Source organism: Urocampus carinirostris, chromosome 4 (assembly GCF_059441175.1).
Source record: "Urocampus carinirostris isolate Australia breed hairy pipefish chromosome 4, RoL_Ucar_1.0, whole genome shotgun sequence".
NCBI lineage: Eukaryota > Metazoa > Chordata > Actinopteri > Syngnathiformes > Syngnathidae > Urocampus > Urocampus carinirostris.
Window position 1 is genome coordinate 40,324,850 of NC_142352.1, and position 25,679 is coordinate 40,350,528.

The window sequence follows — 25,679 nt, forward strand, 5'->3', positions numbered from 1 at the left end:
CTGCGATACGAAGAGGAAGCCGGTGGATGCTGGGTGGCCTCTCACAGCGCCACCACATGCCCTTAGCGGCGGAAAGAAGCACTACAGTACAGGTACTGTACTTGTAAAAAGGTGCACAATACAAAGTCTAACTTACAGCAATGTTGGGATATTTTTTGACATACCGAAAACATTTTCCTGTGTACCGTTTTTCATAACTCGAATGTTCGTAAGTAGGGGAGCGTCTGTATTTACCATTTTGTTTAAGAGGAAGTTTCATTGTTGAAATGTCAGCAATGGACTTCTTTTCCTTTTTTTTTTTTTGTTCCGCGGTAAAATGCGGGATCAAATCTCGATAAGGAGTCATGCCACGCATAACAAACTTTTAATTTAAGTCCCAAATAAATATTTCAGTTGTCAAAATTAAATATTTATTAACCCTCATGTTGTGTTAGTAATTTGCAAGACTAACTGTTGTTAGCGGGTCAATTTTGACCCTTGGTCCAACTCAGTCCTGACCACCCAGAAGAAATGAGTATCCCTCAATATAGTTAATTCTACATCATAACAAACATTCTGCACATTATTTAATCAATCTTTTATAAAGAACAAACTACTTTCTCTTTGAAAAGGGAAGAAATAAATGGGAATTTGACCTATATGTGCGAAATGATGCTTTTCAAAGAGATCCTTGATCCCATCTTTGCAAGTTTTTGCTTTTCTTCTGATGATTTCAAAAATAGCAATAATACATATTCATCAAAGCTATGATGCCCATTCGAAAAGCATTCTTCACTAGCATTGCAATGAAACACTTGGCCAGACAGCAACAAATTTAGTACGTGAACTGTTCTAAGATGGCTAGCAAAGAGGTGAATGGATTGGCAATACAGCCTACTTGTAAATTGTCAATGTGTGATAAATAAAATAATGCAACATACCAAGAAAGTTCATGGAAATGCGATAAACTCATTCATTGTTCATATCATAGACAGTAGAGGTGTCAGATGCATCTCTGGGGATAATCTTAGCCTGGTCAAGAGCAGGCTGGATGTAGAGAATAAATCATCACTGTAACGGAGCTGATGTAATTTAACCTGCTTCCACGCAACCAACTTGAGGCTAGATTCAGCCAAAACAACAAATATATCCAGGCTTAATCCCTTATCTTGGTTTCGTACAATATCCTTAAAAGTGTATGTGTGTGTGTGCGTGTGTGTGTGTGTGCGTGTGTGTGTGCGTGTGTGTGTGCGTGTGTGTGTGTGTTTTGTGCCTCCTCCAGATCGCTGAAACACAAGTGTTGGTTGTCAGAACTCAATATTTTGTTTGGTTGTACAATGTACAGGAACATATTTCCTCCATACCCTTCTCACATTTTTAACCCCTGACCCAATATCACGTCTGATTTTCTTAATGTCCTCACTCATCCAGGTTTAAACAACGAGGAGTACCAGGTTGTTATCGGAAACGATACAACGCGCTATGTCATTGACGACTTGGAGCCTGCTCGCAACTACACCTTTTACATTGTGGCCTACATGCCCATGGGAGCCAGCCGCATGTCTGACCACATGTTCCAGCACACCCTCGAGGATGGTGAGCGTTGAGCACTCACGACATTATGATTTCTAAGCAACCTATACTATCGTTCAAAAGTTTGGGGAGTCCCACTTTTATATATCGAATGAGTTGTTCAATGTGTCTTCTTTTTCTTGTATAAATCTCTTACTTTTGTTGGTCTGTCTCAGAAATGTCATGATGCCTTAAAGGCCAGCATCTTGGAGGTTCCTTTCACTGTAGATCTTTAAACTGACATTTTGAGGGTACCATTGAACAAAGCTGCTAGTTGATGACTTGTAAGGCATTTATTTCTCGATCAAATGTACTTGTCCACTTGCTTGGTTGTGCCTCACCTTTCTCTTTCTGCTCTATATAGAGCCTTTTTGTGCTGTTCTTTGTAAGGAGTAGTACACACTGTTCGAGGAGATCTTCAGTCTCTTTGCAATGTCTCGCCTGTAATAGCCTTAATTTCCTAGAACAAAAACAGACTGTCGAGTTTCATGTAAAAGTTCTCCTTTTCTGAAAGTTTAGTCACACCCACACATGTGATGCTCCAGATACTCGATCAACACAAAGGAAGGTCCGTTTTTTAGCTTCCCTAACCAGCTTAACTGTTTTCAGATGTCCTAACATAAATAGAAAAGGGTTTTCTAAACATTCATTATTCTTCTTATGCAATTAGCAAACACAATTTACTATAAAAACTCTGGAGTGCTGGTTTCTGGAAATGTGCCCCTCTACACCAGTGAGATGTTGCATAAAACCAGACATTTGTGGCTTAAATCTTCATGTACCATGTTAGCAATATATGGGGTGTCTTTCCGATTCATTTCATTTTATCTTGGTTGAAAACAGTGCCTTACCTTCAAAAACATGTTAATTCCTGAGCAAACCCAAACTTTTGAACGGTAGTCTATATGTAGAAGGGATACAAATAACATATCAACATTACTTTTATTAAATTGTTATTTGGCAGTTCCCCTCCGCGCCCCCGAGCTCAGCCTCACCAGCCGCAGCCCCACTGACATTGAGGTGTCGTGGCAACCCCTCCCGGCCAAGCTAAGCCGCGGGCGTGTCTCCGCCTACCGTTTGTCGTATCGAACAGACCACGAGAGCTCGGCATTTCAGATTGAGCTGCAAGGAGAAAGGACACAGTATCTTCTAGAAAACATGCAGCCCGATACCATTTACCTCCTGCAAATCACCGCTGCCACAAGCGTTGGGTGGGGTGAGCAGTCAGCCTGGACCTCCCACCGCACACCAAAAGCATCCAGTGCCCAAGGTAAGCATGCCTTACAGCAATTTTAAAACCCTAGGATAAACAAGGTAAACATGATAAAGGCTTAAAACAGAAAAATGAGATAAAGGAATGTCAGTATATAGGCAAAAATGTTTACTAGGTATTGGCTTGGAGAATAGCCCAAGTTGTAAGTGTTCTTTTTGTTACCATATTGCAATGAAAAGTAGTACAGTAACATTTAGCAACAAAACTCCCAAAAGAGTTGCTAAACAAGATATGAATACCCATTTTTCTGTATTTTAGAGAGATTTTAGCTTCACAGCTTTGAGTTCTGGGTGCAGGAGTGGGCAAACTATGGCCCGTCAGGTTTTGTCATCCGGCCGCCAATGGAAAATGTAGCATCACTGTACTTAGAAAAAAAAAAAATGGGTGCCATTTTTGTCCATTGTGAGTCTGCATCAAAATACTGTACTGCAAAAATACTACAGAAGGACTACAAAACTATACAGATAAGAAAAAAATACTATAGAAATAATACTACAGTAATACATTGATGCAAAAATACTATTACACAAATATTACAATGGATTTACTACAAAAGAAATACTACAGTAATGCTGTGATACAAAAATTCTATTACACAAATATTATAACAGAAATACTACAAATATACAACTACAGTAACATTAAAAAATACATAAGAAATACTATAAAGATACTACCACGGAAATACTTCAAAGATACTTCTACAGATATACTACAAAAGCAACATTACAATAATATTATAATACAAAAATACTGCCACATAAATATTACGACAGAAATATTACTAGATAAAACTATAGTAATAGTACAAAAATATGATTGATATATTGGGTACTACACAAATTCTACAATGGAAATTGTGTAAAAATACTATTGCAAAAATTCTGCAAAATACTATTAAAATATAACTACAGTACTACAACAAAAATACCAAAATACTACCAAAATGCAAATATTCTACAAAAATACTTAACAAAATATCAAATGTGGTGCTAGGAATCAAATGGACTTAATCATTTAAAGGCAGTGGAGTATTTCTGACACTGTTTTGTTCAAATTTTTGTTTTGTTTTACATAAAGAATTTATATATCTAATGATTTTCTTCATATTTAAGCCTATCCTGTCCTTTATTTAGGGGAATAGATTTTTTCAAAGACAGATTACATCTTGCCCATAACGGCTGTAATCTGGATCGTCTAGGTCCCTGGCAGAAAACGACGACAGAATCGTAGATTGCTAATATTGTCGCTATATTCTACGTAGTCTGCCCCTCTGTGAGTAAATAGGTTCCGCGTTGTGTTTCCAAGGTTTATTATCGCTTAATGAGGGTAATTGCACCCATTAGTATGGGAAGCAAAAGGCGGCGGTTTACAGGTATGCGATAGAGAGACTGATGGTACGTAAGCACTTACTGTACACTTAAAATTCAGTTACTGTATTTTTAGATGAACATACTCACAAAATATTTTTACTGCACTTTTTTTAGCCTGAAGAAGTTTGCATGTGCAAACTGGAACAAGAGGTCTCTAGTATTAAACTTTTGGAATGCTTGCGATCTGGATTTTCGGGTGTTAGCGGAGAAATATTTTTCTTTCCGTATATCCAAATTCTCATGTTTAGAGGTGCTTGTATCAAGAGGTACCACAGTATATATTTTTCTGTTTTGCACGCTTATTTAGGGTGGCCTCGGGGAAGAAACTGTCTCTGAGCCTGTCAGTCCTTGTTTTAAGGGAGATGTGGTGCCTACCAGAGGGCAACAGGGCAAAGAGTTGGTGGCCAGGGTGAGAAGAGTCCTTAATAATTTTGTCGGCTGTGTTGCGGTATTGCAAGCCGGCAATGTCCTCCAGACTAGGCAGAGAGCAGCCTATGATTTTCTGGGTGTAAAATGATTACAGAAGATTGATGTCTAAAAATCTTCGACAAAAACTACACCTTTTCATTTCATCACATCCACTACACAGCATTATATCCAGACAGAAGAGCAGCTTCAGCGACAGACTGCTGTCACTGTCTTGTACCACAGACAGACTGAAGAGATCTTTTCTTCCTCATGCCATGAGGCTCTTTAACTCCACACGGCAGAGTAAAGGCCCACATTAAACCACACCCCCTACATTGCATGTTACCGAATTTTATTGCAATATGTATTCTGTGTAGCACTATCTAGATACTCTATATAACACGCTACAGTGGGTATTTGCAGGTCACATTGGGTATTTGTATATTGTATTCTTTTTGCTTTATTATTGTATTTTTCTCAGCGCAGGGATGCTGCTGGAAATGTGAATTTCCCTGCGTGGATGAATAAAGTATCTATCTATCTATCTATCTATCTATCTATCTATCTATCTATCTATCTATCTATCTATCTATCTATCTATCTATCTATCTATCTATCTATCTATCTATCTATCTATCTATCTATCTATCTATCTATCTATCTATCTATCTATCTATCTATCTATCTATCTATCTATCTGTTTATTTTGGCGGAGCAAAACACATTTGCTCTTTTTCTTGCTCCCCGTTTTCTCTATAAATTTGTATCCTCATATTAATGGCGAACCGCAGACTATTTTATTGACGTTTAAATTATATTGCACACCGGTGTATTGCGGAATTCCTTTACTCTGTCTTGCTGCTTAGAGAGGTTTGCCAATAATCTTGTTAAGGCATCACGTTTGTTACTCGGCGACCTTTGCCCCGTGCTGTCAGTAACACTGGACGGGTTTCAGTCATGGGTCATAAAGGGAGATATTCAGGCCCCCGGGTGGGAAAGCGTAGCTGGTAATTTAGAAACTTTGAGGAGGTTCCAGTTGTGAGGGTGGTTGTGGGATATTATTTCTCGTGTGTTGAAATCAGGCTTTTGTTAATGGATGTCATTCTTAAAACAAGAACATGCAAAATTGCGCCCCCTGTCAATATGGAGGTTCGACCTGGTGTGTGTTAAGTGTGGAACAGCTGGTACACATCAGATTTTGCTTTTTAAAGACTCCCCGATTAGAAACAACTTCCTGCAGGGAATGCAGTTACCTGTCAAGAAAGTCATTATGCTCAAAAGAGCCATTTGAGGATTAACTCAAGATGTGTTACAACTAGGGCAGCACGGCGGTGCAGTGGTAAGCGCGTGTGCGGCACAGTTCTGAGGTCGTTGGAACCTCCTGCATGGGTTCAAATCCAGCTACCGGCCTTACTGTGCGGAGTTTGTATGTTCTCCCCGTGCTTGCGTGGGTTTCCTCCAGGCACTCCGGTTTCCTACCACATTCCAAAGATATGCATTTCAGGTGAATTGGCCGGTCCAAATTGTCCCTAGGTGTGACTGAGCGAGTGAGTTGTCTGTCCCCGTGTGCCCTGTGTTTGGCTGGCAACCAGTTCAGGGTGTCCCCTGCCCGGAGATGGTTGGGATGGGCTCCAAAACTCAGCAGCCCGAGTCCTTCCGGGAACTGGGGGCAGGGATCACAGTACACCAGTTTTAGAATGGCTGCATTGGCTCCCTGTGCGTTTCAGGATCAATTTTAAGGTGATTTTACTCGTTTTTAAATGTCTCAATGGTCTTGGGCCATCCTATCTGTCTGATTTACTTTTATGATATCAGACCTCGCGGTCCCTGAGGTCCTCTGGCAGCGGCTTGTTGACTGTTCCCAGGGTGAAACCTACGGTGAAGCAGCATTCAGCCACTTGGGTCCTCATCTATGGAACAGTCTGCCGGAGGACATCAGGTCTACAGTGACCCTTCCTATTTTTAAGAGGATGCTAAAGACACACTTTTAATATGGATTTTAATTGATCCTCTTTATTTGTATTTTTGATCTGTTTAACTTTTATACTTTTATGTTTTGTTCTGCAGTTTTTATCTTTTATTTCTATTTTTATATTTTAGTGTTTCCTCATTTGGGGCTACCACACTGGTAGGGAGTGGTTCAATGACCCATGCCATCCCAATCAGTGTGGATAAGCCTGTCCCTTTCCTCACATGGCTAGTCTGTGCCTTGCTATAATCATTTCTGATCTATATCACTACTTATTTAGTTGTTATTGTATTTTAACCAGTGTGTGTGCATGTGTATGAGTTGTTTTGGGTTGTCGGAAGGGGGGTTTGGGCTCGTGGGGATTTTTCTGTCTTGTTGTATGCTAACTGTTTTTATACAGCACTTTGAGTGACAATAATTTGCCTGAAAAATGCTTTACTAATACATTTGATTTGATTTGATACAATTGGAACGATACAGATTATTTTAATATCCTGACTAAACGTGAGGACAGTGGACAGTGCAGTCGGAGATTATAAATGTCCCTAATATTTTTTTGCACCAGGGGTTATGCTGTAGGTGCTTCTTATAATCAGGTGCGCCTTATTGTCTGGAAAATACAGTATCTTCTACTGCACAACATTTTGAAAATGACGTCAGTAGTACAAATAAAGTCTCACTACTATTAAATTGAATTAAAAAATTAAAAAATATGTATAATCTTATTACCGACTAAAAGCATGATTATAGTGATAGTTAAAATGGGAAGACGGCATAGATCCCTGGACAATAGTATCAATCCGAGCCGGCTTCTCATTCAGTATCGATATTTGGATTGATACGCCCACTCTTGCTAAAACCTGAGCAGTTACGATGTCTTCTTCTCCCGACAGCATTCTCAAAATGGCCGCCCCAGATATAAATAAATGCATGGTAAATACAGCGTATTTTCCTTAAAACAAAATAGCCTGTTGAGACTGGTAGCGGTCTATGCAAGATAAGATTGTTAGGATTTCCATTGTGTTGACTACAACATAAAACAAATAGCTGTTTTCTGACATCCCGCCCTCAACAGTTCCTCTTTCTCCCGATCTGCATTTGGAGCCCTTAAACTGCACAACCATTTCGGCACGCTGGCGACTGGCAAAGAGAAATTTGGCAAGCGTGCAAGGCTACAAGCTCTTTTACCATGAGGAGAGCCAGTCTGAGAGCGCCCCACTTCAGCTTCGTGCTTCAGATCACTCACACACCATTGGAGGACTCGGTGAGTTTACGACAAGTTTTTGGTTGTTGCTGATACCAGCTTTATTTAACAGTTTTGATACTCACACTTGTAGCCGAAGCCAGTATCTGCTGCCCCCTAGTTTCCGCTTTACAATAATGAATTAGAAATAAAAGAAATGATGAATAACCATTGCTTTCATACAATTCTAAGAAACACTTTTTGTTTTGATTTTAAGCTTAAGATTTATGGGAGAGGGAGACTTTATGTATCAGTGGTATCGGTGTTTGGTACTTTTATCAAACAGTACACAGAAGTGGAGTATCAGCTGTTTCGTTCAGACAAGAGCACCGGCAGGCCGTTTATTTCACACCTAGGCCAATCAAATTGCCCTAGGTGCTTTTGCAGGAGCTTCTGGGTGTTACGTTTTGTAAATTGTCATGTAGCTTTTCATCATAAAGTGCCTCAACAACAAACATGGATTGTTTAAAAAATTTTCATGTAAGGGATTATCTATTGAATTACTTGTTGTTGTGACACCTCGACTGTAAATTATCATCAAAATTGTGTCCTATATATACTGAACTAAACCTAAATCTATATGTGCATCATTTTGGCTTTGCGCGTGCGACAATCAGCTTTGAATTTTACCGTATATTAAATTTTTGCGGTAGTTTTTGTTTTGATCTCCAAGCCATATGTACTCATGAAAAGACCGATATTTGGTTCATGAGGCATAGGTTCCCAACCCCAGCGTTAAATGCCTAAATATGAACGCACACATCAATTAGGAAGTATTGATGGACAAAATATAATTGAAATCACATGATTCAGATATTTTTTAGGCCAGCAGAGAAGGCTTTGCAGGCTCGGACGGCCAACCCCTTGAGAAAAGTGATATTGAACATCCGAAGTCATTCTAAATGTATAAGTTGCCCCAGGCAGTTCAGGGATCCGTGAACTGTGATCCATGTGGGCACAAGTCTTAAAAATTAGCGTGCACTTTTCATTGATGCCACTTAGTATCATTTTGTTCCCTGTAAAGGAACTTTGTTGACACTATTTAGAAAGATAACAATACCTGTAAATATTTTGGATAATATTGTCCTATATTGTACTCCCTTTGCAACTTTTTTATGTTAGCTGTGGAGATGGACATTTTTCTTTTGTTATTTTAGCAGATGTCATTTGATTCAATTTTAACCCGTATCTTAGGGCTGACTTTCTGGATTTTCCTATGGCTCTAACTTTTAGTCCTTTGTCTGTAGCGGTCTATTAGACAAGACACAAGAGAACAGTGCCGCATCCTATTTCATGACCTCAGTGCTGGACTGCGTGTCTTTGTGTCCTTTTCCAGCAGTTGGTGGACAGTGTTGGAAGCACACCACGGCTTTATTTGCCCTTGAGGTCACTCACTATCATTCCGTCCCCCCTTTTTTCTGACCGGGAGAGAGAAAAAGTCTCACAGTGACCATTAGACAACTGACCATCTGTGGCTGTAGGGGGTCAACCAGGTGGCCAACAGCTGACTTGTAAATCAGGCTGTGTGATGCTTCTATAGCATTCAAAACACAGGGAGCAATAAACTACCTACAGTGAAAAACTGGACTACTTTGGAGTTTTACTTTTTGGGGGGTTAATGGGATTGGTTTTCTTCCTATTGCGTGTTAATGTTGGCTAAGCTGATACCTTTTACTTTTCTTTTGTTCTTGTCACATGGCATTTAAAAACAAGTATATAGGTTTTAATCTGAGGACACACAGTCTGAAAAAAAGCTTTCAGTAAATATGTACCCAGTTGGCAAACTTTGATTGCCTTCAAACCAAAGTTTGAGTTAACTGAGGATTCCTTAAGTTATTCTCTGTGGCGTTCTGAATAGTTGAGGCTGCCGAGAGTGGAAGCAGATTGTTTTACTGTGTGTTTTATGGAGGCTGTGAGCACTGTTGCTAATGTTGACATCAAAGCATGGCATTGTGTTTGGGTTTCAGAGTCACAAAGCTGGTTTATTGGCCGAAGCCTGAAAGCAGAGCGGCCCCTCACCAGCCGAGCTTTACGCTGAGCGATCAGTGTGCGGAAAAGCAAACTATAGCATTAACCGCATTACTAAACCCGGACTCCTTAGGTTACAGTTTTATAGAAAATGATCATATTAGGAAGATCTTGACCTCAATTTTTTTTCTTCTTTGTAGCACTCATTTTCAGTCGAAATACACCAATACAGCGACATATCGTGGTCAAATATTGTAGCTTTCTAGTCTTTTTTCTTTTTTACCAATAGTCCAAGTCATGTTTTTCTTTGTTATTGTATGCAGTCACTGAGATTTACGTTTGAATTCACATTTAAACAGTTGACAGAATACCTAACCACCTGGGTGCATCACTTCCTGTGGTGTGTCTTGGGCAAACTCAGCCTGGTGGTGCTCATCCCTCTCAAGGGCGTCTTTTTGAGTTTGGGTTTGCTCCCCGACATGAAAAAGACTGGTTCCCATGGATACCAGGAGATGCCTCTTGTTCTGACTCAGATACAGCACCTTAATTATATGGTCGCCGTTGTCGCCGTTGTTGACGGTGTAAGGCGTTATCCTGGTCATTGACAGGCAGCGGCGGTTCACATTCACATTATACAATATAGTCAACATTAAAAGAATAGCAAAATCTTATGTTAACCCAATACGCTGACATAACGGGTTATGTAAATACCGATAGTTTGGATTTTAAGTGCCGGCAGATCTTTATTATTTGAATATCCGTTTACTGTAAATGGCCTTTCCGATACATCCAGTCGGCCGTCCTTGTGTTGTCAATACCATTGATTTAGTAACGCTGACTTGTGACCAAAGCGGATGGTGCTGATTCAGCGCTGCGTGAGGACGTGTCCTGAGCTGTCCTGCTAAAATAGAGCATGACAATCCCAAATGATTGAAAGCGCACAGGGAGGGACAGGAATGTGTTCCGGAGGTTCCGCCGGGGTGTAAAAGGTGTGACCTTTTGCTCGTGTGTGATGATTTCGTCCTCTGCCTGGCTCATGAGAAGGGCTCAAATAACGTACACCTTGTGTCACGAGGCAGCACTGTGTACACGACTGTAGATTCATGTCTAGTAACACGTGATCAATTATGTTCCATTGATACAATACTGTGATTATACCTACATGACACACAGGCTTTAGGGATCACCTTGCGCTAGAATTTGTGTTTGTTTTGTGCGCTCCCGGGCTAGAGGCAGGCGGGGGACGGGATGATGGATGCCGGGGTGAGGGCTCATGTTGACATTTACGGCCCCTGTGCGGGGCGGTCTTGCTTACGGCCTGGGGGGGCTTTTGCAGGGCAGAACAAAACCTCAGAGGCCAATGGGATCTGTATTTTGGCTGTAAAAAAAAAGAAAAGAAAAAAGAGAAAAAGAAAAGCGTGACCAGTAATGGCCCAAATATGCCCTTTAATACAAACACAGTGATTTACGGAAGCCAAAGCGTGACAGATTTACACCAGTGGTAAGGACAGGAAACGCTTGACTCGAGGAATGTTTACTGACACAAGAATGTTGTATTCTAAGAATACAATTTGTTCTCGGCTTACAAATAATGTAATTCTATTGGGATGTGTCAATCAGTTATGCTAAGAGGTGTACAGGGGAATTACGCTTTTAAGGTTAGATAAAAATAAAAATGCTTTTTGTCAAAAAGTTGGACTTCTTGACCCAGTAAACTTGCTCTGAAGCCATATCCTAGACTTTGGCGCTCCCCGGTGGCTCCCTGGTGGCTCCCTGACACTTTTTCAAAAATGTTTGATAATATAAAAACATATTTTCGGTAGGACAAAAAAGACATATTCTTAATGTTTTCCCATGAATATAGATATGTACATTATGTGTTTCCTTTTTTTATAAAGCTCTTATATGTAATAACTTGTGAGCCCTTTGAGACTATTTGTGATTAAGGGCTACACAAATAAAAATGACTTGACTTGACTTGTATAGGGCTTTTTTTTGCGTCTACAGACATTTATTTTTATGTTATTTTTTTGTCGAATATTTTTGGGTTGCCAATGGAAGGGTAAATGCTGTTTTCTATAATGTCTACATGATGGAGTCAAAGTGTGTTTGCAATAAAACTTATTAAGATTATTTCAAAATTGTAATTTGACAGAACAGAAGTTATTCAAAAAAAAACTTTCACTAAGTATAGTACTTTTATCTGTTAAACAAATTCTTGAGCCTGTAAATTGGGTTTGCTCTGGAGTAGTTAATAAATAAATAAATGAATGAATGTATTCTACTTCAGGGATTTTGACTATCGCTGGATGTTTTTGGAACGCAACCCCTGCAAAAACGAGGGATTACTGTGTAGGTAAAACCTTAAGTGAGATTAAAATGCATTGTATTTGGTACTCACAAATAATTGTTCTCCCCTGCAAAAAGGACAAATCCTAGAGCTGCTGTTGTAAAAATCTTCATTTATGTCAGTATGACTGACACACTGCCCCGGTCACACACCTCAAGTTGGTTTCATTATTCACTCTGTGTAATCATGCTATTGTTGTTTATTATACATGATGTATAAAACCTACAATTTCTTGTGATATTTGTGCCTAAAAACACAAACACAAAAAAATGTTGGTTTGTAGAATGAGGCTGGAATGGACTAACCTTCCTGCCTTCTGTTACAATGGGGATTGAGTTAAGGTTTAGTTGCAGGGTTCGTACGGTTGGTTGAAATCTTTGAAAATACTTGGATTTTAAAGTTGTGTTTTCAAAGATTGAAAAGTCCTTGAATTTTGGGTGAAGTGTTTGTAAATGCATGAAAATGTTGGTATGTTTCTCAACAAGTGTGTTTAAAAATTACATTCACACTGCTCTCTGTGTTTCTTCCCTTATGATTAACAGCAGCTGGCATTTGTGTATTAGTGCATGGATTCATTTATGGACAATTGTTATGGGCCAGAAATTAAGGTGGCTTTTGCCCGTGGAAAATTGTAAAGGGAAGAACCTTCTGCAAATGACATACATAATACTGTCATTTTACCCAACAAGTATATGGGGATAGATTTGTCTCAAAAACCAATATATTCACGATTTACTCAAGATCTAAAAATCATATGTTTCGATAAATGAACACGCAAGATTAAAAATCATATTTGTATATCGCAGATATTTGTGGCTTTCCAAAATACATGATTAGCCCCGGATGTCTTCTTTTAATGATGCTGGAGAAATTGGAAAATTGGCTTCGAATGTCCTTAAAAGTGCTTAAATTTGGCCACGAAATAGGTATACGAACCCTGTAGTTAAACAAGTCTAATTGCTCAGAAAAACAGCTCCTTTTTTGGACAAATAGCTTATGAACACCTACATTCAGACTGTATTGATTATGATCCTGGGTTGTTTCATAATTCGAATCAGGTCAACAATTCAGTCTTTCCAATCAGGTCCTGAATTTGACCCATCCCCCATTCCCCTACTTCTTCCCAAAAGACCCCACATCCCCTCCTTTTGCAGGATTTAGCCTGCCCGGATTTTATGTCAAAGGTCACTGCCCAGATGTCACAACTATGCAACCCCCCAAACTCTCCATCCACCCTGTCAGAGATCCTATTTGGCATAATTACCACGAGCCCTTTGTATGTAGATGCATGCTACGGTTCGCAACGTTAAGGATTCAGTAAGGTACTTGGTGCTTGGGCACTGGTTTGTAACTTCAAAAAAAGTAGCATAACAAATTTGAGGGGAACTAATAAGAACTCCTGCGAGGTTCTTCTCATATTCCCCACCCGTGACCTGACTTTTCACGAGTTTTATCTCAGGCTGACCCCTGGCCTTGGTCTGCCTCCAGTGCAGCTCCCCTGGCCTGCTTGGGGGGTGGGAGGCCTATCGTTCCTCCCACTCTTGAGCATCTTAACCCATGTGCACACTATTTGTTTTCTGATGATTCTGCTCGTTTATAACATTATACATCTTCGTGGGGACACCACTTTAGAATGATCACAAAATTGGCGCACACACTCGAACAAGATGTATTATTTAAATGGATTTTTACTGAATAATTTATACCAAAGTGTAATTTTTTTGTGTTACTGTGTGCTACTAGATTTAGGATATTCTGCTATCTTTTGTTTTAACGCCCTTTTTGGCCAAGACATGCACACCAATAGGAACAGCTGAATTCCATCAATTGATGCCTCAAAAAAGTAAAAGTATGTCTTTATATTATATTTGTTTACATAATTGTTATTCATAATATTATTATGTATGATATTTTTTATCCATTATTTTGGTTACAAGACTATTGTTTCCTATTGAATTAAATTGTCTTTATTGTCACTGATATTAACGTTTTGATGCAACGAGATTAGACATGGCACTGCCGAGCGAACACGTAATAAAAACTTTAAAGAGAGAAAAAAGACTGTCAGGACAAAAAGGCGAATCATATTAACAATGTAGTGCTTAGAGACTGCCCTAAGTTATAATACTAGTGCAATGTTTGTGAATGAAAAAGAATAGTGCAATAAAAAGAAGTGCGTTAATATTTTGCAGCATCAAAATCCTCAAAAAAGTCACAAGATATATATATTCTAGCAGCAAAAAAAAAAAAAAATCGAGATATGTTTTCACAATCGTTTAGAGTAGTGATGGCCCCGGGGAAGAAGCTGTCTCTGAGCCTGTTTTAAGGGACCCGAATCTCCTATCAGAACAGGTAGAAGAGGTGGTGGCCAGGTTGGGAAGAGTCTTTTATAATGTGGATGGCTGTACAGTATCGCAAACCGACTATATCCTTAGACTGGGTAGAGAGCAGCCGGTGATTTTCTGGGCTGTGTTGATTACTTTCATTTTCTTGTTACGCTTGCGTTTGCATTAAGTTATTTGTATTTTATCAGGCTTTATACTATGGTACTCTTTTGCACAAGGCTTTAAAAAACATTGTAATGAGTTTACCATTATCTTGTTTGCAGTTTTATTTTGTATGGAGGAACAAGGTTGACCTTTTTTGAGTCTTGAGTCAGAAACAAACAGTTAAAATAATAATAGTGGTCACATGACCAGAGTCCTTAAGGTCACTTTGGCCCATAACGGCTGTTGACCATCACCAATGTTCAGTTTCCCATGGTTTTTGGGGGTCCTGTCTCCACCCCTTCACCTCCCCCAGCGGTGACGGTGAATAGAAGTGTGGGCTGACCACTGAGAGGCCAAGACTGACCTGGGCCTGGACAAATGACCTCCATTTTTTCCGCACTCAAAGGCGGTGTCAGGATGATGGAAAGTCTTCGCATGAGAGCATCTGCTGATGTTGCTATCAGTCGCAAAATCGGAGGCCGACAACTTGGTTTGAAATTAACATATTGTCATCTGCGTACTTTTAAAACACAGACCCAAGGAAGAAGTATCACGTGAAGCTTCTGGCGTACAACTTTATTGGAGATGGCTACCAAGCAGACCAGACTATCAGCACCCCTGGATGTGTCTGTGAGTTTACAGATTAAAATGTGATCACCGTATTTTACAACCCACCCACACAGATGGCATTCGCCCAAAAATTAGTCTAGATAAGGTGCACCGGACTATAAGGCACAAATAAAACTACAATAAGGGCTAGGGTTGCACAAAAACTAAATTTTGGCGTATTTGTGCAGAGATTGATCAGTAAGAAAATATCACTGATCACAGTTGTATATCTTTTAATGCAATGGGAATCAAATCCAGATCATGGTGTTAAGTCCACCAAATCCCATCTACTGGCCCTGAGGGATGCAGACGACATTTCGAAAGGAATTAGGTCTGATCTCATCATCACACAATTTTCAGTCACAGTACCAAATTGTTGATTTAATTATTACGCCCGCCCAAGAGAATACTGTCAGACTTGCAAAGTCTTTAAGAAGTACACAAGATCCTGAACTGAATGACGATAAGGTCGTTATGGGAAGTTATTCTGTCATTCTTAACTGAATGAAGAGAACGGCATTGTGAAAAGTCCTAAAATAAAATCATGGATGCACTTAATCAAAATATTTGTCACTTACGATGCTTAGTTTGAGCGGAGAAAAGGAAACAAGATTCTCTCTACTACAACATATATGATACTGTGACTTGAGATATGTCTGAGAATGCCTTTTCAAGTGTCGTCTGTATCCCTAGGGGTCCAGTGGATGGAAACTGATGCGCTCCATGCTGCGATCAAATTTCATTTCCTTATTTATACAAAGTCATGCAATCATGAACAACGATCCATGTACCTAGTGGCTTGGTGGTTAGGAATCAGTGCTTTACCCATTTCTGTCCAGTTCGATCTCCGTTGCCACCTGTTGTTGTCAGCGATATATGTATGACGTGATCAATAATTGCACAAACATGGTAACATCGGTTTAAAAGGCACATATTCACATTTCCGGCCAATTTGTTTTTTGGCGGTAAGTCTGGTATTTAAAAAGATACAATAACCAGGTAACTTAACAATTACTATAAAATATACTTTCCACGAAAAAAAAAATTGAACATTAGTGTTTTTCAGCTGTCCGGGATCGCCTTGTGCCACCTCCGCCTCCTCCACACAACGTGCACGCAGTGACCAACAGTTCGTCAGCCATCTTTCTTCACTGGGGTCGACCCGCTTTCACCTCCAGCCAAGCGGTCAACTACACCGTCCGTTGCAACCCCATCAACTTGCAGAACGCTTCCCTGGTGCTATACTTGCAGACGTAAGCACTCGTTCTCCGCGTGTGCCCTCTGGATGCATCACGCTTACATTTATTGAAATATTGTTTTATTTGTTTTTTTTCATTCAGGAGTGAACAAAGCCTTTTAGTGCGAGATCTGCAACCTAACACCAAATATGAATTTGCAACCCGGCTTCATATCGATCAACTGTCCAGCCCTTGGAGCCCTGTGGTTTACCAGAGCACGTTTCCTGAAGGTGAGAAGCTTTTCCTCTCGTAATGTATCTTATTATTAAATCTGAATTGAACACAGTTCGATGGTTAGCATCATAGGCATAACCATTCCATTTTTGAAGGCGTTCAGGCATTCCCCAATTTAACCCAAGCACCTCCAAAAATTATAGCATGTGTAAAACTCTCCTTTCATCAAAAAGGACAGGATAAGCTTAAATATGATGAAAATGTTAGATGAAAAAACAAAAAAAGCAAAACAAAACAAAAATGTGAACAACGCAGCTTTGGAAATACTCCACTGGCTTGAACTGTCCTAGCAGCACCCTCGCACCCCTCGGCCCTCCTCTCTCATTCGGCTAGTGTCACATGCAGCATAGCGGCAGAGTCTGTGGAGGCTTAGGTGTATTATGGTCAGAGTAGGTTTTACAGTGATTATTTTGAAGAACCATTTCACCACCCAATACTATGAATTGTTTTACCATCAACAGATATTAGTCCGCATTTTAGCTGCGTTGCATCAAATGCAAGAATGATCAGCCTAGCTAAATTGTTGTGTGTGTGTTCACAAATGGGATGTGACACTCCTGAACAGTGTTGAATGATCCAAAATCACTCCAGCCCTCGTGTTGTCCTCATTTTCAGGAGAATCCTTTACTTTTTTTTGATACTTTTTTTACATGCAAATGCGAATAAAAACAAAATTTCATTTTTGTCTTCTGTTAGGACCAATCTGAGAAAAGTCATAACATTTAAAGGAAATAAAACGTAATTTAAGGGATTTTTTCTGGTTTTAAAAACACAGTCACGGGTAATTTTTACCCGAGCACAACAGAAGGGTTAAGTGAAATGAAAAATAAAAAAGTAAATAAAAAAGAATTAACCCGACAGACACACTTGGTGCTTGGCACCCCCAAAGCTCTGAACCTAAAATTGCCACTAATGAGCATGCTGAGAATGTTAAAAAAAATGATAATAATGGTTAAAGGCCACGATGTTTCCCAGTTACGCAGCTCTAGCGCCTTCTAACGGTTAATTTATTAGTGCAGTTAGTTTCACTTCACGTTTTGCCACGTTCATTATTGCTTGTGTACATTAACTTGAATGATCGAAGCATCTGAAGTTGCAATTTCAAGAGTGGAAGGTGATAAAAAGTTTAAATAATTTGTTATTTGACTCTAACTTTACACTGTGTAAAGTGTAGTTCGAAAAAATGGAAAAAAATAAGGGAAAAATGTTTTCAAGTAAAATCATGAAAAAGTGTTGTTAAAACATTTTGCTGATTCTAAGTTATTTTTTTTATTTTCTTACTGTTTTTAAATCATCTATCTTCTTGCCTGTGCTTTAAGCTACACAGTGCAAATAGTTCAATCAGAATTCTAGCAGTTGTAGTCAAAAATAAAAAAAGCTTTTTGTTGATTCATCTATTGTCATGTTTATTGCTTTATTTTTTTTAACTTATTTTACCGTTACATTATTTTGTATTTAATTTCAATATCTTGTAATTCATTACTACTATTTTATTACTTTCACAAATAATTTGATACATCCGCTGGTGTGTGAATGTGTGTGAATGGGTACATGTAAAGCACATTTTTAAGCGCTTTGGGAAGTCTTCATTGACTTGAAAAGCGCTATATAAATGCAGATCATTTCATTTCATTTCATCCTACTAATAACTAATAATGATTATTCTATTACTTGCGTTTTTTATCGTGATTGTGATATTGTTAATTGAATAATAATAATAATAATAATAATAATAAGACATTCTTATAAGGAGCAAAGTTACCAACATAATTTTTTCCCACTACCTCTACATGTCTCTAAACTAGGAGTCTCTTACCTATTTCAAACTGAGAGCTACCTTTTGTTACTAATTGGCGCAAAGGGCACCTAGTTTGAAATGCATTTCTAAAGAAACAACTACTCTTGTTATTACTATGTTGTTATTATGGTATTAACAGATTATTTATGGGAAGTGGAGTTAAATGTCCCCTGCCCACTGCCCGATGATTGCTGGGATGGGCTCCAGCATCCCCACGACCCTACTGAGGATAAGCGGTGCAGCCGATGAGATGAGATGAGTTAAATAGACTCAGTTTACCACTAAAAAAAACTTGTTCTAGAAAATCACAAGGACCTAAATCACAAGGACCTGGTGAGCTCTTTTCAAAACATGTCTGACGGCACCTTAGCTGTCCTTAGAGGGCAGCCTGGTGCCAGCAAGCACCACGTTGGAGAACCCTAAACTAAGTAAAAGTTACTGTTTGACTTGGCTGATTATTTTGTATAGGTGAGGATTTTAAGATACAATATTGGGAATTTTGATGTATATGTTGAGCTTTCCCACAAAATTATAATAATCATCCAAAGGGTTGCCATGCGTTTCACACCTTGGTCTTAAATGATGGCCTTTAGTGAAGTGTCATCCCTGAATGAACCGGTTGTATGCGCCAGCTCTTGGAAGTGAACAACAGGAGGTGGCTCCCCACTAATCAAGGGTTAATTCCCTTCGTATTTAATCCTCTTTTTCTACATTTGTAAATATTCTAATTTACAGTGCATCCGGAAAGTATTCACAGCGCTTTACCTTTTCCACATTTTGTTGTTACAGCCTCATTCCAAATTGTATTAATTTAATCTCTTGTCTCAAAATTCTACACAAAATACTCCATTATGACAATGTGAAAACGTTTATTTTTTTTATTTTTTTTTATTTATTAAAAATAGAAAACTAAGAAATCACATTTACATAAGTATTCACAGCCTTTGCCATGAAGCTCAAAATTGAGCTCAGGTGCATCTTTTTTCCACTGATCATCCTTGAGATCTTTCTACAGCTTAATTGGAGTCCACCTGCAGTAAATTCAGTTGATTGGACATGATTTGGAAAGGCACACACCTGTCTATATAATAATAATATAATAATAATAATAATAATTTCCTTGTATTGTCATTCTGTGTAACAATGTACACAGAACGAAATGTCGATTGCACCTGACCCGTTGTAGCGAGCCGATGCAGCCGCAGCCAACAGAGGGCGCCGCCGACCACTTTTTAAGTCTTAGGAATGACTCGGCCGGGGCGCGAACCACCGACCTCCCAGTCTCAAAGCGGGCGCCTTACCATCTAGGCTACTGAGCTGGTATAAGGTCCCACAGTTGAGTGTGCATGTCAGAGCACAAACACCAAGCATGAAGTCAAAAGAACTGTCTGTAGACCTGCGAGACAGGATTGTCTTGAGGCACAAATCTGGGGAAGGATACAGAAAAAAATCTGCTGCTTTGAAGGTCCCAATGAGCACAGTGGCCTCCATTATTCGTAAATGGAAGACATTTGGAACCACCAGGATTCTTCCTAGAGCTGGCCGGCCTTCTAAACTGAGAGATCAGGGGAAAAAGGGCCTTAGTCAGGGAGGTGACCAAGAACCCGATGGTCACTCTGTCAGAGCTCCAGATTTCCTCTGTGGAGAGAGGAGAGCCCTCCAGAACGACAACCATCTCTGCAACAATCCACCAATCAGGCCTGTATGGTAGAGTGGCCAGACGAAAGCCACTCCTTAGTAAAAGGAACATGGAAGCCCGTCTGGAATTTGCCAAAAAGCACCTGAATGACTCTCAGACCATGAGAAACTCATCTCTCTGGTCTGATGAGACAAAGATTGAACTCTTTGGTGTGAATGCCAGGCGCCATGTTTGGAGGAATCCAGGCACCGCTCATCACCAGGCCAATACCATCCCTACAGTGAAGCATGGTGGTGGCAGCATCATGATGTGGGGATGTTTTTCAGCAGCAGGAACTGGCAGACTAGTCAGGATAGAAGGAAAAATGAATGCAGCAATATATAGTGATATCCTGGATGAAAACCTGCTCCAGAGCGCTCTTGACTTCAGGCTGGGGCGAAGGTTTATTTTTCAGCAGGACAACGACCCAAAGCACACAGCCAAGATCTCAAAAGATTGGCTTCAGAACCACTCCGTGAATGTCCTGGAGTGGCCCAGCCAGAGTCCAGACTTGAATCCGATCGAACATCTCTGGAGAGATCTGAAAATGGCTGTGCACAAACGTCTCCCATCCAACCTGATTGAGCTTGAGACTTATTGCAAAGAAGAATGGGCAAAACTGCCTAAAGATAGGTGTGCTAAACTTGTGGGATCATATTCAAAAAGACTTGAGGCTGTATTTGCTGCCAAAGGTGGATCAACAAAGTATTAAGCAAAGGCTGTGTATACTTATGTAAATGTGATTCCTTAGTTTTCTATTTTTACTAAATTCAAAAAAAGTAAAAAAAAAAACTTTTTCACATTGTCATTATGGAGTATTTTGTGTAGAATTTTGAGATAAGAGATTAAATTAATACAATTTGGAATGAGGCTGTAACATAACAAAATGTGGAAAAAGTGAAGCGCTGTGAATACTTTCCGGATGCACTGTATGTTTCCTGTGTCTTTCAGGGATACTGTATTTTACATAAAAAAAGTAAAATGTATTCTTGTATTTCATAGTTTATTTGTTGTTCCACCAAAAGACAATTTTTCAATTAATTATTGTGTTTTTTATTTAAAGTTGCTTGATATAAAAAAGTTCAAAGGAGTTCACTGTGAGGAAAAACACATGCTTGTATATCCATCCATCCATTATCTGCACCGCTTATCCTCAGTAGGGTCGCAGGGGGTGCTGGAGCCCATCCCAGCTATCTTCGGGCAGTGGGCAGACAACTTACTCGCTCATTCACACCTAGGGACAATTTCGACCGGCCAATTAACCTGACATGCATGTTTTTGGAATGTCGGAGGAAACCGGGGTGCCTGGAGGGAACTCACGCAAGCACGGGGAGAACATGCAAACTCCACACAGGAGGTTTGATCTCATGACCTCAGAACTGTGCAGCACACGCCCTAACCACTGCGCCGCCGTGCTGCCAATGCTAGTATAAATTAGGAAAAATAATCGATTTAAGACTTTGGCTCGTTAGCACCCTAGCTGACATTTCCTTATGCCTGCTAGAAGGCAGTGGTGTCGCCAACTTGATATCTGATTCGCTTAACCAACAGCTTTATCGAACACTGATGGTATGCTTCAAGGCCTTCAAATCTTATTCTGAAAGCCACTGGGCAGATTTCTGTGACTGGCAGCAAGTAATGACTAAAACGTAATTGGTTAAATGCTTAAATATGAAAGTATACATTTTGAAGCAGCGCAACCAGGACGAAATAAATGAACGGAAGCTGACAGACATATGCAATTATTTAAAAAGTATTCATGGGCAAAATATAATTATGTCACATGATTCAGATATCATTTAGGCCTGCAGAGAAGGCCTTACTGGCCCTGACAGCTCACTACTGTAATTGTAATATACTGAGTGTTGTTTCTAGTTCTTTTTCTGCTTTGTTTGGGAACATTCCCCTGTTTTATGACCGGCCTGAGTTCCTGATATATCTCTAAGACTGACTAGACTTGTTTCCCATCCATCCCAGCTCCCACGCTTCCTCCTACCAACATCAAAGTGACTCTAATTGAGCAGGACACAGCTTTGGTGTCATGGAAGCCCCCGGAGGAAGCCAACCTCTTCGTCACACACTACACCATCTTGTATGCCTCCAGAAATGAGTGGCTCACCGGGAAATGGCAGCTTGTGCAAAGAGAAGGTGAGTGGATGAGAAAAGGGAGGAAATATAACACCTGCAAGAACATGGCGTCAATCCATTTCAGCCTTAGACAAATAAAGGTTCATCGGACATCAGTAGCTTAGTTCATCTTCACGGACATTTTCTTATCACTTAAATGACAACTACAAATGCATTTAAGCTGCACCACTTAAATGCATTTGTAGTTGTCATTTTCTCTTCAACCTTATTTACACACAAGCCTTTGAGGCATATTTATTAGAAGTGGGCGATTTTTGGTATTGATACGATTCATGTAAATACAGGGTAGTATCGATCGATAACGATCCAATACTGATACTTTTCGCTCGGAAATCTCATGATTGTTAAAGGAGGTGCACGTAACTTTAAACTATTCTACTTGCTGACGCCATCTTCTGGCTGAAATTTTTGCAGCCCATGTCAAGATTCTTTTGTTGTCTGGCAAGTACAGTGACTTTCTTAGACACGTTTGATTAAAATCTTAATTTTTCATCTTTTTGGTATTTTGGGCTGTATTTGAAACAGTCATTTTCTTGTTTTCACCATTTTCTTCCTAGAATAAAAGAAAACTTCGAGCACGAGCTTGAAAGCCCTTTGTTTATAATTAGTATAGAAACAGCACAAAGACTTCAGGAACTAAAAGTATTCTGTTCTTTATTAAATAACTACAACGAATAGTTTAACAGTATGAAAAAAAGATATAAATGTTTCTATTACAACTGTTTTAGAACAAAGGTCAAGAGAGTCAAAGAAGATAAAGCAACAATCTAAAGAAAATACAAATATACATGACAACTATAATCCATTTCATTGCACAATATTTTGAAAATGAAGTCAAATAGTGTTTACAATATTGACAGTAGAAAAATAAAATACTACAACTGCTTCAGAACAAAAGTCCAGAGAGTCAAACATAAAAAGTAAGAAAGATCCAAATTCTGTGTAACGTTAACAAGACAATTAGAATACCTTCCATTGCACAATATTTTGAAAATAACGCCAGTAGTGCAGAGTGTAAACACAAATTGATCAAATTTGAAAGTTATAATGTATGTGTAACCTAGCTCAGTATAGATAATATCGATATTTGGATCGATCTGCCCACTCTTAATATTTATACGCTTAATGAATAAATAAAATGATGATGAAATACACACTTATCGTTCACTATAATATGACCACAATGTGAAGAGATCTACGATATACTACTTAATGCACAATGTAAAGAAACTGATTTGATTGACAGTCATACAACCAACAAAACTAACTAGATGGGGGCTGGCTTGTCCCCGCCCCACCTTTTAAAATTGGCAGCCTTCTACTACCTTTCTACTTGATAGACCAATTAGACCAATCAATCAGTATCAGGTTTCGTACAGGTGCTTGAGGTCCTTGAAATTGCGTGAATTTTAATACTGTTTTTTTTTCAAGGATTGAAAGGAGATTGAGTTGTGGGCGAGTGCTTGTAAATGCTCAAAACTATTTCCATGTTTCCCAACAAGTCTGCTTAAAAATAACACAGACAGAGCTCTCTGGTGGCTTCGCTTGACCATGCATTTCTTCTTTCCTCGTGCTTAATGGCAGTTTGCATTTGTTTGTATGTTATTGTCCTATTTAGAGTCGGTGTACATGGTACACCTAATTAAGGTAGTATGAAACGTGTATTAGTGCAAGAGTCATGTATTATTATGGACATTTATTAGGGGCCATGCAAAAAGTTAAGGTAACGTGTCCCAGTGGGAAATTGTAATGGGAAAGCACTTCCTGCAACTGAAAATGTAAGATTCGTATTATTGTCATTTTACCCAACACTTTTACGGTGAGAGATTTGTCTCAAAAATATTTACAAACATATTGTTCAGATCCCAAAATATATTTGCAATGAACTCAAAAGCTAAAAATCTCATGCCTTGATAAATGCATAAGCAAGATTAAAAATCACATATGTAAATCGCAGATATTTTTGTAAATCTGTAAAATACACGATTCACACTGGATTTTTTTTTTAATAGTACTGGAGAAATAGGAAAATTGGCTTTGAAAGTCCTTAAAAAGTGCTTGAATTTTGACAAATGTGTACAAACCCTGAAATCAAACAGTCAAAATGTACCGTCTGGGACTATTGAAAGAGCTTCGGAGGCTGCAGATTTGGGTGTGGGTTTTCATGTATAATGAGGATATAACCCTATTCACTGCTCCACTACTTCTACTACTACTTCTGTATTTCACACCTAGGCCTTCAGAAGTTCTATATCTTAATCAATCCATCACTCAATAACTATTTTGTTGGCTATAAAACATTTAATGCAGGTACAGCTGCGACGCGTATAAAAAAATCATGAATAATAACCCCTATTATTTAGGAATATAGCCAGGTTTGACTCACCAAAAACTCTTTTTTTTTTGTTCACAAATTCCATCCTTATTTCATTCCTGAAAGAGATTTAAATTACTCTTGCGTACAGATTCGCTGTGCTTTTTGGTTCCATCAAGAAGTTACTTTATATCACAATCAAAGCTAATGCTGACCGTCGAGTTTTCATTCAATTTAGGGCTGGAAAGTTGATTTGACAGAAGCAGTGGTCATGGGGATCTTTTTCTTGATAGTTTTTGTCGTGATACTTCCGTAACTGCCCCCTAGCCATTCATATTTGTGAAAACCCGGATGTTTGGTGACGCCTTCCCAAAGGTGCTAGCTCGCAAACTGCATTACCATCACTTATTTTATGCCTCAGGGCCTGTAGAACTAATTGTTTGGACCCTTGGGTAGATTTATGACCCTGGCATCAATGGCTGAAATGGTAATGGTTAAATGCTTAAATATGAAAGCACACTACTTGAATCAGTGAAACCAGGGGAAAAGCTATTTGGAATTGTTTAACAAGTGGACAAAATATGATTCACATCACATTACATCAGATATTTCTTTAGGCCAGCAGAGAAGGCCGTGCAGGTCCTGAAATTGAAAGCAAGGTAGTGATCATGTGTGTGTGACAGGGAGCATCACCATGGCGCTGCTGGAAAACCTGAAGCCCGGCCAGTTCTACCTGGTGAAAGTGTCAGCGTCCAACAACATGGGTGACGGTCCTTTCTCTCACATGGTGGAACTGACAGTGCGTACAGATCCCTCCCTGAGATCCGACCCACGGCTCTCGCGAGACTCCTCACATTCCAATGGTCAGCCATGTTTTCGTTTTTGTTCACCTTTTTTTTTTTTAAACTCAAGGCTTGATCAGTTTAGCTAGCTTTACAAGCAGGCTCTAATTGGGATTTTTTCTTTTTAGTTTTTTTTTCATCCTTTTTTTTGTAAATTTTTACAAGTTAAAACAACATGCATTCATACAAATTGT

The 25,679-nt window shown here is 39.2% G+C and overlaps 1 protein-coding gene across 1 annotated transcript in view; it reads left to right on the top strand.

Moving 5' to 3' along the window:
• Window positions 1-25,679, top strand: part of prtga (protogenin homolog a (Gallus gallus)) — a 52,097-nt gene that overhangs the window by 24,697 nt on the left and 1,721 nt on the right. The window contains exons 8-15 of the mRNA XM_088333273.1: window positions 1,411-1,575; window positions 2,516-2,821; window positions 7,650-7,838; window positions 15,159-15,254; window positions 16,300-16,486; window positions 16,574-16,701; window positions 22,159-22,329; window positions 25,327-25,506. Coding sequence (XP_088189399.1) covers window positions 1,411-1,575; window positions 2,516-2,821; window positions 7,650-7,838; window positions 15,159-15,254; window positions 16,300-16,486; window positions 16,574-16,701; window positions 22,159-22,329; window positions 25,327-25,506 — 1,422 coding nt within the window. The remainder of the gene's footprint in view (window positions 1-1,410; window positions 1,576-2,515; window positions 2,822-7,649; window positions 7,839-15,158; window positions 15,255-16,299; window positions 16,487-16,573; window positions 16,702-22,158; window positions 22,330-25,326; window positions 25,507-25,679) is intronic.